Source organism: Bos javanicus, chromosome 20 (assembly GCF_032452875.1).
Source record: "Bos javanicus breed banteng chromosome 20, ARS-OSU_banteng_1.0, whole genome shotgun sequence".
In the NCBI taxonomy this organism is placed as follows: Eukaryota; Metazoa; Chordata; class Mammalia; order Artiodactyla; family Bovidae; genus Bos; species Bos javanicus.
In genome coordinates this window covers 13,806,918-13,826,679 of record NC_083887.1, presented here as the reverse complement: position 1 = coordinate 13,826,679, position 19,762 = coordinate 13,806,918, and the positions used below count along the sequence as shown (strand labels likewise).

Sequence of the window (19,762 nt, the reverse complement as noted above, 5' to 3'; positions counted from 1 at the left end):
GTTTAGTTATCCTGGTGTTTATTTTGGATCATGCTTCACTTTTTGAAGAAAAAGTTTCTGACTTCTGTCTTTAAAAATGGTATATCTTATTTTACTAATCATAGCTTTCTTGTTCATGGAAATATATCTATATCTACTGAAACTTTTTTTCCTGCTCTAGGCTCATTTGACTACACTTTCACATCATTGGTATATTTTCAAATTTGTTGATAGAGTTGAAATGTAGTAGATTAGGTATTAAAAAACAAAATTGAAAAGATTCAGAAATCATTAAGACATCTTTCTGTTTCAGCTTGGTGTGTGCAGTGAGTTACACGACTCAGAGTGGAGAAAAAATGTATTTTAGAAAATTCTTCAAGTTTCAGGTATTAAATCTGATGGTGGGAAATGGTGTTTAGGTGCCTTCCCCCTACCACCTCAGCCCCCAGGAAATTACAGCCATTTATCTGCAATAAAAACAGACTCCAAATAAAGCAAATACTCTTAATGTTTTTGAATTTGTCATGTTACTAGCAATCTAAAGTCAGACTAAGTTAAATAAAAACAGAAATTATCATTGGCAGTATAATGTTTTTATTTAAAAAAAAAATTGTTTGGTTTTCATGCCTTGACAAAACATGCAAGAATCCAGAAGATGGATAAAATGACTATAAAGTCCAGACAAAATAAGTGTCAATAATATCAGATTTCTAAAGAAATATTTAAATGAAGGATTATTGATTTGGGTTAAGTGGACCAAGCTTCCTTCAGAGAAATCATGAGTCACTGAAATTGCAGTTAGAAGTTTTTATTAATACACAGTTTTCAAAGTCCATAATCAAAGAATAATTTAAAACCACTGTTTTAACGCATCTGTGTGTATGGATAGGGAAATGAGATGACCATATACAGTTATGTAGATTTAGATATGACACTATATATATTTTTTACTCCTCTGTACGTGGAAGAAAAAGTACTATCGATAGGAAGAAAAAAATTATTATTGCTTTGTTGTTATTGCTTTTGTTATCACTCATCTGTTTAAGATTTTGCATGTCTTTTAAAAGAAAATAAAAGGTTTGATTGTTTATTTTGATAAATATACTTAGTGAAATATGTAGAGAAAAATACACAAACATATATGTGTTCAGTTTAGCAAAATACTGTGAAGTGTAAATCCATATAACTCATGTAATTGTCACCCAGTAAAGAAATTATGGTAGCTTCTTTTAAAATGCCTTTGGGATTGTTTTTGTTTGTTTTTGTTTTTACAAGAATATTGCATATCCATTTGAAAAGTCTATTACAATTAAAATTGGAAAATGCCTTTGACAAGCATAAAACCAAGATTTAAAAAAAATAAGCAAAATAAATGGCCAACCAGCAGTGTAAGAGGGTTCCCTTTTCTCCACACCCTCTCCAGCATTTATTGCTTGTAGACTTTTGGATCACAGCCATTCTGACTGGCGTGAAATGGTACCTCATTGTGGTTTTGATTTGCATTTCTCTGATAATGAGTGATGTTGAGCATCTTTTCATGTGTTAGCCATCTTCTTTGGGAAATGTCTATTTAGTTCTTTGGCCCATTTTTTGATTGGGTCGTTTATTTTTCTGGAATTGAGCTGCAAGGAGTTGCTTGTATATTTTTGAGATTAGTTGTTTGTCAGTTGCTTCATTTGCTACTATTTTCTCCCATTCTGAAGGCTGACTTTTCACCTTGCTTATAGTTTCCTTTGTTGTGCAGAAGCTTTTAATTTTAATTAGGTCCCATTTGTTTATTTTTGCTTTTATTTCCAATATTCTGGGTGGTGGGTCTTAGAGGATCCTGCTGTGATTTATGTCGGAGAGTGTTTTGCCTATGTTCTCCTCTAGGAATTTTATAGTTTCTGGTCTTAAGTTTAGATCTTTAATCCATTTTGAGTTTATTTTGGTGTATGGTGTTAGAAAGTGTTCTAGTTTCATTCTTTTGCAAGTGGTTGACCAGTTTTCCCAGCACCACTTATTAAAGAGATTGTCTCTAGTAAGCCAGAAAGAAAAACACCAATACAGTATACTAACGCTTATATATGGAATTTAGAAATATAGTAACGATAACCCTGTATGCGAGACAGCAAAAGAGACACAGATGTATAGAACAGTCTTTTGGACTCTGGGAGAGGGAGAGGGTGGGATGATTTGGGATAATGGCATTGAAACATGTATAATATCATATAAGAAACAAATCACCAGTCTAGGTTCGATGTAGGATACAGGATGCTTGGGGCTGGTGCACTGGGATGACCCAGAGGGATGGTACGGGGAGGGAGGATGGAGGGGGGTTCAGGATGGGGAGCATGTGTACACCCATGACGGATTCATGTTGATGTATGGCAAAACCAATACAATATTGTAAAGTAATTAACCTCCAATTAAAATAAATAAATTTAATTAAAAATAAATAAACAAATGGCCAAATGATAATAATCTTCTTTGATTGGTATGCTTTATTCAACTAGGTTCTCAAACCATTGGATGTGAAAACCAAATTTTACAATGCAGAGGTAAGTGTGAGCACCTAATGGGATTTCATGTTCAACATTAAGATCTTATCTGACTAAAATTCTCATGTATTATATTTCTTTTCATATCAGAGTAAATTGCTGATATGACTACAAATTACTTGTGAAAAATGAGCATAAAGTTAAATCACAAGTGATTAATTTCACTGCAGATCTCTTTTAATCTGCTGTTTTCAATTTACATGGAATCAATATGCCTTGATTTTTATTCTCATTAACTTTGAGGCTTTCACCTCCTTTCATTAAATGATGACCCTATGCTTCCATTTAATAGTTGTTGTTCCTGTCTAAAAACATTAGCAATCTGTTAAATATTTATAAATGTTGTTGTGATATTGCAAAAATTGAAGTAGTAGATCTAAACCTGCAAAAAATATTTAATATTTATATAGAAAAATATTAAGTAGAACTCAATACATTAAATTCTTTGTCCTGAAAAGTCAGTGTGAGATTGCTAAGTTTAGTGAATGATTTGAATTTCTCCTTACGAGAAACAAATTTGGCAAAAATATAGAAAAGAGTAACTTTTAGAATAGAAGATTATCTTCTGTTCTAACAAAAGATATAGAATATAATTTGTTATAAGGAAAAGGTTTAATTCTTGAATTTCTTTTACAAAATTCTATTTTATCCTGGTATCTAGAATTCCAGAAAAAACAGATTTCCTATTGGGCCTCTTACTCCCGAAAAATCATGTGTTTCAGATCATAATGATAAACTCAGAGATATTCAAATATAGCATTTTGAAATGCAAATTATGTCTGTTACTCCAAAACCAGGTGATAAGAAATTTGTAGTCACATGTCAAATTTGATAATATTATTTTTGCCATCAGCATCTCAGAGTTTTTATTCACTATAAAGTTTGTGCTACAGCTGGGCATACCAAAACATCTAAGATAAGGAACCTAACCCTGAAGTAAAAACCTATCAGGAGAAAAGAAAAAAGTGCATAAAATAAAAAAGTTACTAGTATAGTATATAGTGAGACTAGAGAGACTGGTACAAAAAAATGTGCTACAGGAACTCTGGGAATGAGATTCTGGAGTAGTCTAAGAAAGCTTCATGGTAAAGAAAGAGAACTGCCTCAGAGTCCAGAAGGAATAGGTGCTGGAAATGTAGTGTCAGAGCAGTGAAGGCGTTCCAAGCAGAGATGCAAGTGGAACATTGAGTATGTAGTGAAGAGTATACATATCACTATTTGATGGCAGGATTCAGTCTCATCAAGGAGATTATTAGATGTTTAAAGAGTTGATGTTTCTTTGTGGGGAGGGATAGGAGAATTGGGATAATACATATTTGTTCTACCTTTTTTTGTTATTAGTAATATATGTACTTAAATAGTCTTAATTTATTATTTTGCTGGAAAAGATTTCATTCATAGTATGAGGGGAGATTGGTAACTATTCTATTAGAAAAAATAGTTTGGAAAATTAAAAACAAATATGTAGGTGGGTCTTTTTTTTCCTGTAATTGACTCCTAGGAAAGCACATACTAAACTATTTTAAGTTTTCTTTGTTGAAATATGGTGGTACATGAGGGTACTTGTCAAGTAGTTTCATCACACCAATATTAAGGGTGAATTGCAAATTTTTTTAATTGCTAATAATTTCATAAATAACATAAAAGTAACATACTCCCCAAGAAAAAAGGAAGAAACCCACAAGTTTACCACAGCAAAAAAGTAATTGGTTCTTCATTAACCAGTTTTCTCTTTCAGTCTTTGCTCATTTGTATATAATATTCTGTTCTTATAATCATAGTAACAATTTTGCTTTTTCAATTAACATTACATATAGACATGATCTTTAATGTAGACTTTGCCAACAAACTTCAGCTAAAAAATTTTCATAAAATTCTGAATTTTGAAAGTGACATTTCTTTAAAAATGAGGAGTGAGCAAATAGCATTTAGGATCTTTCTAATACATTAGGTATTACCTATTAGGCAAACTAATACTGTCCTGCCTGTGGCATAAAGCAGATTCTTTTAACCCCAACTAGGAAATTTGGGAGTTAGTTAAGCATACTAGTTTCAATAGTTTATTACACTATTCCATAGACCTTACCTGACAACTATTGTTAGCCCCACATTTGTCGCAAACATGTTTTTTTATGCTGCATCTAAAAATACTATGTGAATTACCAAAAGGAAAACAAGTTTAAGAAAGCTTTGCTAGGGAAAAAAAATGATATAAGAAGCTAGGCTTCAAACCTTTGGTTACCTGCTGAGTATAGTGCTCTATGCAAGGTACTGAAGAGAAATAAATATAAACTGAAATCTTCCCTATCCTCATAGCACTTAGATTTAGTGGAGGAGACATAACAGTGCTTCCCTGGTGGCTCAGGCGGTAGAGTTTGCCTGCAGTACGGGAGGCCCAGGTTCAATCACCTGGGCGGGGAAGATCCCCTGGAGAAGGAAATGGCAACCCATTCCAGTATTCTTGCCTGGAAAATCTCATGGACAGAGGAGCCTGGTGGGCTACAATCCATGGGGTCACAAAGAGTCGGACATGACTGAAGTGACTTAGCACTTGATATGACTTGATATCACAGTGTAAGCACCCCCACCCACCCTGATCATGAAGTGTACTTATACTCTGGGAACATAGGTGAAAAATGATTTCCAGCTTGATGTTTGATGAAAGAGCTGACATTTGAGATGGCCCATGGGAAATAAGCAACTTTAGCTGCTGCTGCTAAGTCGCTTCAGTTGTGTCCAACTCTGTGCAACCCCATAGACGGCAGCCCACCAGGCTCCCCCGTCCCTGGGATTCTCCAGGCAACCCAACTGGAGTGGGTTGCCATTTCCTTCTCCAATGCATGAAAGTGAAAAATGAATGTGAAGTTGCTCAGTCGTGTCCAACTCTTAGCAACCCCATGTACTGCAGCCTACCAGGCTCCTCCGTCCATGGGATTTTCCAGGCAAGAGTACTGGAATAGGGTGCCATTGCCTTCTCCAACTTTAGCTATATATATATATATATATATATATATATGAAAAGAAGACGAACTATGAAATCTGTTAACTCTCAATTGTTTGAAGTGGTCTAGTTCAGCATTCCCTGAAGTGTAACATCCCATTATTAGATAAATTTAGAAGAAGCTATACAGTATCTGTCCTGAATGTGGCAGATATTTGTATACCCATCCTAAGTAATCTATGAAGAATTACAAAGTGGTAAGAATTTAAAGAATTATAAAGGCACGGGATATGCCTCTCTCCCCTAAAGTATGCTCTTGAGTATTTGCTCCTGTTTAACAGTGTTCACCTGCAGTGTTCTTTCTATTCATTTAACCTTAGCATTTTCACCTTTTTAGAAAAATGATTTGTCATATTTCTTTGTGTTACTTTCTGTTTACGTCCTTGTTTTACTAATGCTGTCTTGTTTAGTAAATTTAAAAAATGCAGAAATGCATTTAATTTTAAAGTTATTCTTTTCCTTTAACATTTAATCTGATTTTTCTAATTTTTCTTTTTATTTTTCCATTAGAGTGACCTCAGTTCTGTGGTAATTTGATTTTTTATTATAAATTTATATGCTTTTCTTACTTACCACTTTTTGACTTTGCCTAATTAATCTCTCCATACAAAACATAGTGGAAAAACAAAGTTAGTTGTGAATATACTTATGTGACTTTGAAAATATGTATATAATTTGTACTTTTTATATTATATTGATTGTCTTATTATATGAGAACGTATACGTCAAAGACTAAATTGTCATATTGAAACAATTATATTCTTATATTAGTGTGTTTTCTGTAGTATTTTTTAAAAGAGGCCTTGTTAGCCTTGTTTAAATAGCCTTCGAATTTTCAACGTCTTAACATAAAATATCCTGTGATCCTTCACATCTTTGAATGAACTGTGTAGTTGAAATTCATCTTCAAATGCACAGTGGTTTTAGTCTTAATTCTGGGTCAGGTAAAGATGGCCCTTTAACAGTAAACTGAAGAAAATTAAATTTTCCCAAGTTGGTTAAAATCATATTTTCAAATTTCTAATATAAGCAACATTTGCTTATAAATTATATACACAATAAAAACTGTCAGCACTGAATTCTTAATTTTTTAAGTGTCAAGTAACTTTATACTAACTGTTCAAACTAACTTAATTTTCCATTATGCTGCTTGTTTTTCCTTTCATTTTATCTAAGCTCTTCTAAACTTATGCAGAAATTGAATTTTTAAATTTGAAATGTGGGTCTATGGTTATTTTTTTTAAGCAATGGATTGATGGGATATATTTACTTTTTGTTTTTTTGAGAAAAAATAAAATGCTGTTGAATGTGTACTTTCTTTTAAACTGATAAATCATTGTATTTCTATTTTATTAGGGCACATGTACCCAGGACAAAATAATAATATATTAAATTATAATTCCATCATTATAATTTGCAAATAATTTCCATTTTTATGGATTTAGTGTTAAAAAAAGCCAAGTGCCAACATTTTTTGGTCATAGTTTATTTTATTTCTGTATATATATTACTATGAAACTTTTTGAATAAAGTAATTCTAGAATATCCTTAGTATACCATTTTATATATGTTTGTATCAAAAAAGAGGCAAGTTGTCTGTTATCCTGCGATTATATACCCCCCAAAATAACAAAATAGCATAAAAGAATGTTTAGCATAATTAGGGAATTTTAAAAATTATGTAAAAGTACATATGTAATTACCCCATGACTGAAATACTGCTGTATCTGTCAGTAAGACTACAAAGTACCTTTTCTTTGATTTAAAAACTCAAAGATTTCAAGTATAACTCACTTTTTTTTTTTGCCCTGAATATACACTTAACAATAAACTGGGGAATCACTAATGAACACTAAAATAATTGCTTTATAAAGTTAAATCCTATAAGATTATAAAATAGATTATTCACTATACTATCTAATTTGAAATAATAATGAAAATTAAGTTAAATTATGCTGAAATAGTATAACAAAGACCTAATTATCTTAACACATTTCTGAAATGCTAAGTGCACAGGTGTATTCATTATCCTAGATTGCATTTTCACATTTGAATAACTTACCAGAAATTTTAAGATATATGTGAATGAAATTCCAGTTAAACATTTTTGGATGTCAATTCAAAAAAATATTATAGTTATCCCCCATCCATTGTTTGATAACTTATCAGTTGACTAACACTTGACTTTGCCCCTGTTAATTATGTTAGGATAAAGATTTCTTTTCTTGCATTAATTATGATAACTTTGATTTGCAGGCATGAACTAATCACATTTATGGTTAATGTTTTTTCTTCAAATAAATTAGATATTGTTGTTGAGGTAAATACTTTAAACACCATCATACTTTGGTGGATTTTTTTTTTCAGACTGATGAAGTATTTCTTGAAGCCCAGATTCAGAATATTACAACCTCACCTATGTTTATGGAGAAAGTTTCATTGGAGCCATCTATAATGTACAATGTAGCAGAATTAAATTCAGTCAACCAAGCTGGAGAATGGTAAATATGAATTGTGAACTATTTGTTTTTGTTTTAAAAGACATGAACTTTTCTATCATTGTTACTCTTGGGTGATTTATGATTTTTTTAATTAACAGACTTTATTTTAGAAGAGAATTTTTTAATTTATAGAAAAATTTATCAGAAAGTGCAGCGTTCTCATGCGCCCTCCCCACTTACAGGGCCCCATACTGTTTATATTTTAACTTGGTGCATTTTTTACAATCAGCGAATCAGTATTGATACTTACTATTAACTAAAATCCAGTTTACATTCGTGTTCACTTTCTGTGTTGTGCATTCTATGAGTTTTGACAAATGTAATGACATAGCCATCATGACTTTACCTTTTAAAATAATTTCACTGCCCTTAAATTCTCTCATGGTCTATCAGCTCTCCCTTCACATAAAAATAAGATCTTTACCATTTGTACATGGAGCACTTATTCTTTCAATTTTCATAGTAACTCAGATAAATATGGAACATTTCATCCTTTATCCTGCAAATGATAGAATTGAGACATGGGAAGGAACGATGGAAAAGTTAGAGTGAACAGTAAGTTTCAAGATGATGTATTCCCTCAACATCAAAAGGAGCGAGCATAGGAATAGATGATTTAATTTTTTACAAAAATGAAATACACATCTATGAGTAATTTATAAAAAGAATAAATAAATGTAAGATCAACATTAATATATATAAGAAGGTAATAGCTGGAGAAATACCTGATTTTATTAATCAAGAATGGAAATTTTACTTTTATTATGTTATAATACAGTAAAGTGTGTAGCCTCTCATACCCCCACAGAGGAAAACAATATTTTTCCCCTCTTTGCCTGATCCTTTTATTCATTTGAAAATGATTCCTTAGTTTAGGGTATGTTTGTTTATTTTTGTTCATAATTTTAGAGAAAAGGGACAAGATACTGAAGGTTCTGATTTCTGTTGCCTTTTTTCAGTTAACTGATATACGTCCAATACTTTAGATAATATATTGCATTCTATTATAAAGAATCTGAAGATTTTCCTATCAACTGAAAAAAATTAAAGAAAAATAAGTCCTCTCAGTTCAAGTTCTTTTCATTTGTATTGAAACCACTGACCTGTTGTATTCTAGATCTTTGGATGGTAGATCTTCAGGTCCTATCCAAAGGAACCATCACAGCCATGGTTTTTCTTTTAAAAGATTCTAGAGAATTTTTCCATCTCTGTCTTCACCCCTCAGTGTAACTACATTTGGGTCAAGAGCATATTTGCAGCCGATGGATACACGCCAGTACTTATACTGCCTAAAACCCAAGAAGGAGTTTGCAGAAAAAGCAGGCATCATTAAGGGAGTAACGGTAATTGGAAAATTGGATATAGTATGGAAAACAAATCTAGGTGAAAGGGGAAGATTACAGACCAGCCAACTTCAAAGAATGGTGAGTCTAGGGAAAACACTGAAGGGGGTTTTGGCATGTTGGAGATTCAGATAGTTAGAACAAGTTAAATTTCCCTAGGTCTGTCACTAAAATCAGAGCACTATAAAAGGCATTAATATTACCAGAAAATAAAAGACAAATAATTTCACTGATACCTAGGTAGAAAATTGGTATTGATATGAATAGGAAATGTTCAGATGTTAATTTATCCATCGTACATGGCTTTCTACCATGTAAAGAACTTTTTTACTTTACCAAACAAATTAAAATAACTATATATCAGTTGTTTCCTCATATGGTAATTCATGCTCATTGTTTGTTTTTTTTTCTTCTTTTTTTTTCATGCTCATTGTTATCTGACTTCCACTATATTAGAGTTCTCTCTTTCTTTTTGCAATGTTTTGGAACTCTTGGATTTATACTGTATTTACCTACTCAGTTCATTCTTTTTTTAAAGATGTTTAAAATGTCAGTTATCTGAAACTCATGTGAGTCCCACTCAAATTATCTTGTAAACACTGGTTGGATACTTTATCTAATTTCTACTCTGAGAGTATGGATAGCGACCAGCCTTCTTTTTCTTGTGCTAGTGAAAATATGCTACAGAATCCTCTATTTATACTGAATATTACCTGCTGAGATACGTTCTAAAATTTACTTTTACTATTTGAGGTAAAAATTGAAAAAAGAGATTACCACTGGGCCTAGTTTAAAACATAGCCATTAGCTATCATGCTGTCATGGCATTTTGATTCTACTGTCTGTCCATATCAGTGAATCTTGTAGAACAGACATGATTTGCTTCTTCAGTGTCTTCCATTTATTTCAGTGTCTTCCTCTACCTGTTTAGGCAATAACCTCACCTATGCAGAGTTATGTTTCTATAAGCTACAGTAAGTATCTTTGGAACAGCTTCCCCTTAGATCAGACTCCCTGAAATTGCTTTACTATTTGCCTATGAGACTCATTTCAACTTTACTAAACATGGAGTAATTATAACAAAAACAGTCCGAGTCTCTAGTGCTATTTTTCAATAGTAGCAGCAAAAAAAGTTAGAATGGATAACAGTAGGACTGTGGTACTCTTTTAAAATGGAAAGGTTTTTATAATAGATATAATAGATGTATATTAACTATATTTCTTTTCTCATAGGCTCCAGGTTATGGAGATGTTAGGTTGTCTTTGGAGGCAATCCCAGATACTGTAAACCTTGAAGAACCTTTTCATATTACTTGTAAAATAACAAACTGCAGGTAATGCCAATATTTGTGGATGGATATCCTTTCATTTTTACCTAAGAGACTTCTTAAAGCTTTTTTTTTTTTTACAAGCACATTGTTTTATTATTATGTTTTTGAGTTGCCAAATGGTTTTTTGGGTTTTTTTTACTTTACAATATTGTATTGGTTTTGCCATACATCAACGTGCATCTGCCACGGGTGTACACGTGTTCCCCATCCTGAACCCCCCTCCCACCTCCCTCCCCATACCATCCCTCTGGGTCATCCCAGTGCACCAGCCCCAAGCTTCCTGTATCAAACCTGGACTGGTGATTCACTTCTTATATGATATTATACATGTTTTAATGCCATTCTCCCTAATCATCCCCGCCTCCCTCTTCCACAAAGTCCAAAAGACTGTTCTATACATCTGTGTCTCTTTTGCTATCTCACATACAGGGTTTTCGTTACCATCTTTCTAAATTCCATATATATGCGTTAGTATACTGTATTGGTGTTTTTCTTTCTGGCTTACTTCACTCTGTATAATAGGCTCCAGTTTCATCCATCTCATTACAACTGATTCAAATGTATTCTTTTTTAATGGCTGAGTAATACTCCATAGTGTGTATGTACCACAGCTTTCTTTTAAATATGCTGTCTTCTTGTAAGTTTCCTCTTGCCACGTAGTCTTCTCTGATATTGCCATTGAATACTATAAAGTTCTTCATCTGGTAGCTAACATTACATATTTTAGAGGTCCTACCCTATTAGGTCCTACCCTATTTATTTCTGTACCTGTGAGGTAGGTATTAATTATTCACATTCTTTGCAAGAGCAAGCTAACTCAGAGCTTATGGCTTATTCAGTCTGAGAGAGCTAGAAAAGATGGGATCAGAGTTTGAAACCAGTGTATTTGACTTCAAGGTCCATGTTCATTGTTTACACTCCTTTCATACTTCAGATTACTAAACATGAACTAGTAGGTTCTTACGGAATAATACATTATAGATTTACTGTAATAAGATAGATTTTTCTGAGCCATATTTATACCTGAGCCGTATCTTTAGTATTAAGAAACTAAAAAGTACTTATGAATTTAATATAAGGGATAGCCATAGACTGGAAAACAGGACTTTGATAATAGAGTATAATCTAGCTATTGAGAAGCAAAGAGCATAGGGTTTTGAGGCCAGAAAAACCTAGGATTAAATCCCAGTCCTATCACTGCTGCTCCTTGTAGTACTATTTGGTGCGTTCACGCTAAGTCGTTTCAGTTGTATCTGGCTCTTTGCAGCCCTATGGACCTTAGCCCGCCAGGCTCTTCTGTCCATGGGATTCTCCAGGCAAGAATACTGGAGTGGGTTGCCATTGGGGCATTTTGATATCACAGTAATGAATCCAAATCATCATAGTCTGAATGTATAATCCTTTTTAATTCTATATCCCTTTACAACTTTATGGTATTAGGAAGATAAGCATTTATCCTTCAAAATTACAAAATACGTACTTACCCTGTGATGCTTCCTAGACCTTCTCACACATAATCATAGCAAATTGTAATATAGTTTTTTTGTGATACTGATATACTTCTATAGTTAATCACTAGTCTCTTCTGTATTGGATTGCAAATAATTTAAGGGAAGAGATCATGTCTTACCAGCATTATAAGTGCAGTGCCTGCCACATCATAGGAGCTCAGTAAAAAACACACACAGGATAAAGAGTTTGTGCTACATGTACCCTTTATGGGTCTGCTTTTGGATTATTTGTTTTGTGTTTTTTGAGTTATAAAAAATCAGTTATTCACCAAATGACAAAATGCTGTAACAAAGAAATAACAGTTTGAGTATTCACTTTACCTTTTGGTAATTCAAAAAAGTTTTCTAAAAAGCACTTATTTCTTAGATCTTCAGTTTCTTCATCTATAAAAATGGGATTACTACCAACCCACAACACACACAGACACATACCTGGAATCTGCTCTTACTGGATCTTTGTGGAATGTAATGAGGAAAGTCATGCATTGCACCTAAACTGGGCTGTGGCGCACACTGAACATTTCAAATTTTAGCGGGGAGACAGAGACACATAAAAGCTAAGTATCGTTAAATCAATACATCTAAAGTTCAAGTTTAAATTTAAATTTTAAATGAGTATTTTAAAATGTGGAGCCAACTAAGGAGAGAAAAAGAGTTTAAAGAGTTGAAAGTAAGTCAAGCGTGGTGGTAGAGTAGCAGACCATTTTTCATTATGAAACTTTTGGTTTTAAGAACAATGCACATACTTTCATTAAAGTGTTTTTTTAACTTAACAAGTTTAATTGAACTGGTGGTATCAATTATAAGGAGAAGTAGTCTTTTTCATGTCAAGTGAATACCTGAATAGTTTTACTTGTAAATCTTGCCAGTCATTTGCTATGTTATCTGCGTGGTAAGGGCTTCCAAGGTGCCTCAGTGGGTAAAGAATCTGCCTGCAGTGCAGGAGACACGGGTTTGATCCCTATGTCAGGAAGATCTCCTGGAGGAGGGCACAGCAACCCACTCCAGTATTTTTGCCTGGAGAATCCCATGGACAGAGAAGCTTAGCGGGCTACAGTCTATAGGGTCACAAAGAGTCAGACACAACTGAAGCGACTGAGCACACACTGCATGGTAAAGGAACGTAGATTAAATAGAAAAAGCACTGGACCAGCCTCAGTTTTTCATTCTCTTTCCTATGCTATGCTAAGTCACGTCAGTCGTACCCAACTCTGTGCGACCCCATAGACGGCAGCCCACCAGGCTCCCCCGTCCCTGGGATTCTCCAGGCAAGAACACTGGAGTGGGTTGCCATTTCCTTCTCCAGTGCATGAAAGTGAAAAGTGAAAGTGAAGTCGCTCAGTTGTGTCCGACCCTCAGCAATCCCATGGACTGCAGCCCACCAGGCTCCTCCATCCATGGGATTTTCCAGGCAAGAGTACTGGAGTGGGGTGCCATTGCCTTCTCCGATTCTCTTTCCTACAGAGTATCTAACAGAAATAGGAAGGATGCATAGCAACAAGATTAGACACAGATGTCTGGAAGTCTCCCAGAGAAATGGCAAAACTCTTTTTAACAGATCAGCATCAGGGAGCCAGTGTTCAATACAGAACCAGAAGGCCTCCATCCAGACAGGCAGATTAGTCTCAGTGCCACTGTAAACTCCAGAACAAAACCGTGTCGTTTGATTTTCCTGATTCTAAGTGAAATAAAAATGATATGATAGATTTTCATTTCTGTTCCTGGTTTGCAGCTGGATATCATGAAAAGAAATTCACTGGCAATAGTGATTTAGAAACATTGCAGTATCCCCTTTGTGAAAAGAACAAGATTTATTCCTGTTTTTCTGATTCCTCCAGCAGTGAAAGAACGATGGATCTTGTTTTCGAAGTGTGATTTAGAAATATTGCGGTATCCCTTTGTGAAAGGAACAAGATTTATTCCTATTTTTCTGATTCCTCCAGCAGTGAAAGAACAATGGATCTTGTTTTGGAAATGTGCAATACCAATTCTATCCACTGGTGTGGCATTTCAGGAAGACAACTTGGAAAGCTCCATCCAAGTTCCTCTCTCTGCCTTGCCCTCACACTACTGTCTTCAGTACAAGGACTGCAAGTATGCTATCTCTTCAGTAATTTCAGTATTTAGGGGCTATTAACCCATAGTCATTTATTATATCCATTCTTTCTCTGGTCATTACCAATGAATGAAAACTTGGGTCTGTGTTTTTCTCTCAATAGAGCGTCTCCGGCTTAAGACTAACAGACACATTCTTAAAGAGAACATATGAATACGATGACATCGCACAAGTCTGTGTGGTATCTTCGGCCATTAAAGTGGAAAGTTGAAGAAAATGTCCAGTGTTAACACTTTTCATTGAGTTGCCCAGAATTTTCTGTATTTTTGTCACCTTTGTAAAATGATCAACAGTAAAAATAAGTATGTTATTTAAATTTCTTTCCTATAAAAGTTAAAATATTAAATATTTGTTTTGAAAAGAACCATCTACTGATTTTATCTTGTGAGTTATATTCCAAATGAACATTTGTATATTTTCTGCACATGTGATTTTGTTTCACTTTAAATGACGATTGGACTTTATTCTCCAAAAGCTCTACATTTGAGGCCATGTGTCCCTAGCAGGTATCTTGAACAATGGTCAGTAAACTTTTCATGTAAAGGGCCAGGTACTGCATATGTTAGACCTTGCAGGCCCCGAGGTTTCTGCTGAAACTACTCTGCGGTTGTAATACAAAAGCAGCCAGTAGGCTCTAGTGACTCAGACAGTAAAGAATCTGCCTGCAGTGGAGGCGACCCAGGTTCAATCCCTGGGCAGGCAGATCCCCTGGAGAAGGGAATGGCTACCCACTCCCGTATTCTTTCCTGGAGAATTCAGTGGACAGAGGGGCCTGGTAGGCTATAGTCCATGGGGTTGCAAAGGGTCAGAAACAACCGAGCGACTTTCACTTTAGGCAAAAATTGTACCACAGCATTTGCAAAAACAAGCAGCCGGCTGGACTTGACCTGCAGGCCACAGTTTGCTGACCTCAATCTAGAAGATACAGTTGTTTTTTAAAACTTTAGAATTCTCATCTTACTTTATTTAGGAGTATTTTCGTTAACACCAGCTTTTTCCTCAGTCAAGAAAAAAAATTTAAAACAACTGCAGTGGTCCTCATATAATCTTGTATTTGCTAACGGTATGAATTTTTCTAGTTTTCAAAATTATCATATTGACATCTGCATTTTTGTGTGCATACAAACAGAAATGTTTAACTTTCAGTTACTAAAAGCAGATAAGAATTGGTTTTATTTCTTAAACTGTCAATTACTCAGATAACTCTAAGCTAAGAAGCCTGATCATTTTCTAATTCTAAGCCAAGAAAGTCCTGTTTTTTCCCATTGAAAAATAAACCACTTTTTTTTTAAGGCATACTTAAAGGATTTCCAGCTTCTGATACTTGATTTTGAACTCTACATCATGTATTATTATTACAAAACTGTTTCTGCATGTAATCACATTAATTTACTTACGTCATATACAAAACAGTGAGGAAATTAAGACTATAAACAACTTTGCAACATGGATGTAATAAAAGTTTCAATACTTTGAAACAAAAACTAATGCTGTTAAATAAAAACTTAAGTTGAAATTCAAGCGTGTGTATATAACTGCTTAAATGTAAATGCATTAAGTCAAATACAAAAATTGTTTTTTCTTAAATGCATAATTATTTATTGCCATGACAAATTGTTTGGTCCAAAATGAAAGCTGTATTCTGAATGAGATTTGCCCTTAAATTGAAGAGGTAATTAATGAAACGTCCGTGCAAAATAAAGTGCAAGCAGTGTAAAATTGTCTTTGTCCAAAGACAGTCTTTTCTCCAAAATGAGTACAATTGATTAAATGATGAAATAAGACTTTATAGCCCTGCACTGGATACTTCAGTAGCTTTCAAGGTGTCTTCTCATGACTGAACCTTCTGTTTCACTCCATTCAAATTTTAAAAGTGACATGATGGTCACTTGGGATTCTGCTATATAATTTGACTTAGTTACAAAGCCTCCCTTTTTTATAAGCAATAACCTAGACACATATTGTTCCTTCGTTAAGTAAAGGTTACATAATGTCATCTTAGAAAGGATCTGTTTAAACCATATTATAAAAATTAGATAACCAATTTGGTACATTAAGTAGAAATGTCATTTGCATACAAAGGACATTGTAAATTTTACATTTACAATGGAAAAGACCCTGATGCTGGGAAAGATTGAAGGCAAAAGGCGAAGGGGGCAGCAAAGGATGAGATGGTTAGACAGCATCACCAACTCAATGGACATGAAGTTGAGCAAACTCCAGGAGACAGTGAAGGACAGAGGAACCTGGCGTGTTACAGTCCATGGGTTCACAAAGAGTCAGACACAACTTAGCGAATGAACAACAATAAAAAATTTTACATAGCATCATAACAGTTACAGCTACTATAATGAAAAGTGGTTAATGGAAACCAATCATTCCTAAGTAGAATGTATATAAAGATTTACTTTAACGCCCTCTTGTTTCAGACAAGCAAAATAACATTTGGAGCATTCTTTATAATTTTAAGAGTAGCTAACACAATACAGCTACACAAAACCTTCTTGAAATAGCGTGCAATGGAGTAATTTCAAAGTGATGAAAGTACTTAAAAAGCAAAAGTGGCTTGAATAGAATGGAAATCCAGGTAAGTGGATAGATTATCTAGATGTGTCATGGGAGATACATTAGAAAAGAAACAAACTAGAAAAATGAAATGGAAGAAATACACCAATTCACATTACTTCATGTAAAAAGAATGGCTACTTTAACTACAGATATTAGTAAAGACATTGTTTTAAAGTAGTTTTGCTTATAATGTCTTTGATTTTGGTATCAAAGTTGGCAAAATAAAATGAAGTTGGGAAGTGTTTCCTCTTCTGCTGGAAGAAATTGTGTAGATTTAATATTAAGTGTTTGGTAGAATTCACCATTGAAATTGGGCCTGTGGTTTTCTTTTCTGGAGGTACCTTATTTCTTCAGTGAGTTATGGTAGTTTGTATCTTATAAAGAATTTATCTGTTTCATGGATATGGACCTACAGTTGATCACAGTATTTTCTAATTATCTTTTTAATGTCTACATGGTCTGCAGTGATATCCCTTCTTTCACTTCTGATACTGTTGATTAATATTCTATTTCCCTACTCAGAGGCTTACCAGTTTTACCAATTTGAAAGCATCTGTAATGCATTCAAGATAATTATGCTAGGAACCTTTTCTTACGCAACACCAGCAAGAATTGACTTTTTTTTTTTTTCCCCTCGCCGTAGGCTGGTAGAATCTTTGGAAGTATGGCGTCTTAACCACTAGATCACCACCCAAGTTGATTTCAGTGCAATATAGGAGACAATTCAGAAGGCTTATCTTAGACTTAAGTCCTACTTTTCTCTGGAAAAGAACTGTAGGTTTATGTAGCTCTTCCTTGTATCCTGAGCCCAGGCATTTCAGATATTTGCTGAAGAGGAGAAATCTCTAACCTAGTGTTGCTTTTAAATTGAGCCCTTGGGACCTACATCAGAACCACTTGGTGTGCTGTGTGGAATGGTGATTCCCAGACCTTATTACAGAACCTGGTAAAGTTGAAAAGTATGCCCCTGAATCTGGATTTTTAACAAATTCCAAGGTGAAATTATTCATTATAGTGAAACGAACTGTTCTAATCCAACAAAGGGAAAGAAGGGAAAGTTGGTTTTTAAATTTTAGGATACCAAATAGCCTTTTGAGATAAAGAGTTATAGTAATACAAAATTAAATCAGTCATCAGTATTACTGATTTAATTTTGTATTACTGTTTCAGTTTTCTTTCACAACACTTGTGAAATTCATTATGTGTCCACCAGCTTTACCAATTTTATAATTAACAAACCAAAGAAATTCCAGCTGGAATTAGAACAGTCTCATCCATCACTCTAGTTAAAGCCATTCCAACACTTAATGCCACTTCTCTTCACTAACTAATATGTATTCTAATTTCAGTACAATATTTCAAGTCCCCTGTTTAAGCTGCATCAAATTAAGAAGCATAAAAGTGACATGCCAAGCCAAATTATAGCAGAGGATGAACATGAACAAGAAGTGTTAATAACAGATACTTTTTGTAACCCATCAAATAATTACAAGTTTAAAAAATCAGTGTCTGCAGGCACATAATTAAATGCCACTTAGGAAATCCTTAAGGGCCAAGCTATTGGCTTATTTAAATGTAGATATATTTGAAAGTTTCCATGGTAAGGTCACTAGAAAAATTGTGCTAGTGAAATTGAATAGTTATACAACTGACGTAACCAATATTATTAAGGATTTCTAAATGTATTTTATTATGTACTTAGCATAAGTGGCCATGCTAATGTTATCTATACCAAACTGTAGGCAAGATTAGTTAAGACCTATGCAAAAAACCTGAGCACCCTACATTCACTTTCTATACATTCACAGCATCTATCTTTTTCTTTTCTAAACAACACCGAATACTGCTTTCCACCAGCTCTTAAGATTTTTGTCACCCAACAAAATAAGCAGCATTAAAGACAGTACTGGCCCCTGTCATATCTTCACTACTGATAGCACTATCAAAGCTAAACCCAGAAACGAATTTCTTCTCTCCAAAGATGCTACTCAGTGGCAAGTATATTTCTCCTAAATCAGCATGAGAATCCTTTCCTCTTAGTTATCTCCCCTTTCAAAAAAGTTTGCTTATGGGAATTTAGTGCTAGAGAACTCACCAGTAAACAGCCCTACTGTTCAATAAATATACTCTGCTATTAAGTCTAGTATACAAATACAATGAAGATTTGAAAATGGAACCATGTCCAGTTAAGTGCTATACTGGCACTTAACAAGGCTACTGATCACCTGCTTACAAAGGAATCATGTTATGGTCAAGTCAACATAACATAATCATGTTATCTGTTTGTGATAAACCTATTGTCTAGACAGATTTATTTTTTAGATTTGTTTTTGTTTTGGCCACTATCTACAGCAGACACTTGAGAGCCATCACCAACTGCATTCTGGGTGAGGGGCCCCAGTCAAGTCAGGAATGTTCTTCAGCGCTGCTGCTGAATGACCTGCTCCGGATGTGATTTCTAAGTTGCTCTATGAGTTCAGGATTCTGCTGCTGTATCTGCTGAGCAAACTGCTGTCCCCTGTAGTAAAGAGGCAAAGTAGTATGAATTAGGGAATTTCCAACCACACAATACCAACACAAAAAGAACTGCAAACAATGTGGATACTACCCAAGGAAACTTTTTCTATAAAAACAAGTTTTAGATTCAACTTATCTGCAAGTGTACCAGCACCTCCATATACCATTAATACAGTGCAGTGTTCTTTATGAGAAATCAAACACCCAAGCTAACAAGTGAGTTCCTGAATTGAGTGAAATCCACCCCTCCCCCACCCAGTGCTTAACCACAGATAAGCAAAGGCCTAAAAAGAATATGCTTTTTATTATATGTGTGCAAATATAATACAAGGTAAATTGTTCTTGTAATCAAGTC

At 34.2% G+C, this 19,762-nt stretch overlaps 2 protein-coding genes across 9 annotated transcripts in view; one reads left to right on the top strand and one right to left on the bottom strand.

Moving 5' to 3' along the window:
• TRAPPC13 (trafficking protein particle complex subunit 13) overlaps positions 1–15,843 on the top strand; it is a 35,943-nt gene extending 20,100 nt beyond the window's left edge. Inside the window, exons 6-13 of one of the 6 annotated variants that reach the window (XM_061393416.1) lie at positions 293–365; positions 2,475–2,519; positions 6,031–6,048; positions 7,888–8,021; positions 9,247–9,445; positions 10,598–10,698; positions 14,153–14,300; positions 14,426–15,843. In XM_061393416.1, coding sequence (XP_061249400.1) covers positions 293–365; positions 2,475–2,519; positions 6,031–6,048; positions 7,888–8,021; positions 9,247–9,445; positions 10,598–10,698; positions 14,153–14,300; positions 14,426–14,533 — 826 coding nt within the window. In that variant the 3' untranslated portion in view covers positions 14,534–15,843. The other 5 variants (XM_061393415.1, XM_061393418.1, XM_061393417.1 and 2 more) reach the window with 5 other exon arrangements.
• Positions 15,844–17,538: 1,695 nt separating this feature from the next.
• Positions 17,539–19,762, bottom strand: part of SGTB (small glutamine rich tetratricopeptide repeat co-chaperone beta) — a 47,134-nt gene continuing 44,910 nt past the window's right edge. For all 3 annotated transcript variants that reach the window (XM_061393424.1, XM_061393422.1, XM_061393421.1), the window contains exon 11: positions 17,539–19,408. In XM_061393424.1, coding sequence (XP_061249408.1) covers positions 19,297–19,408 — 112 coding nt within the window. In that variant the 3' untranslated portion in view covers positions 17,539–19,296. The remainder of the gene's footprint in view (positions 19,409–19,762) is intronic.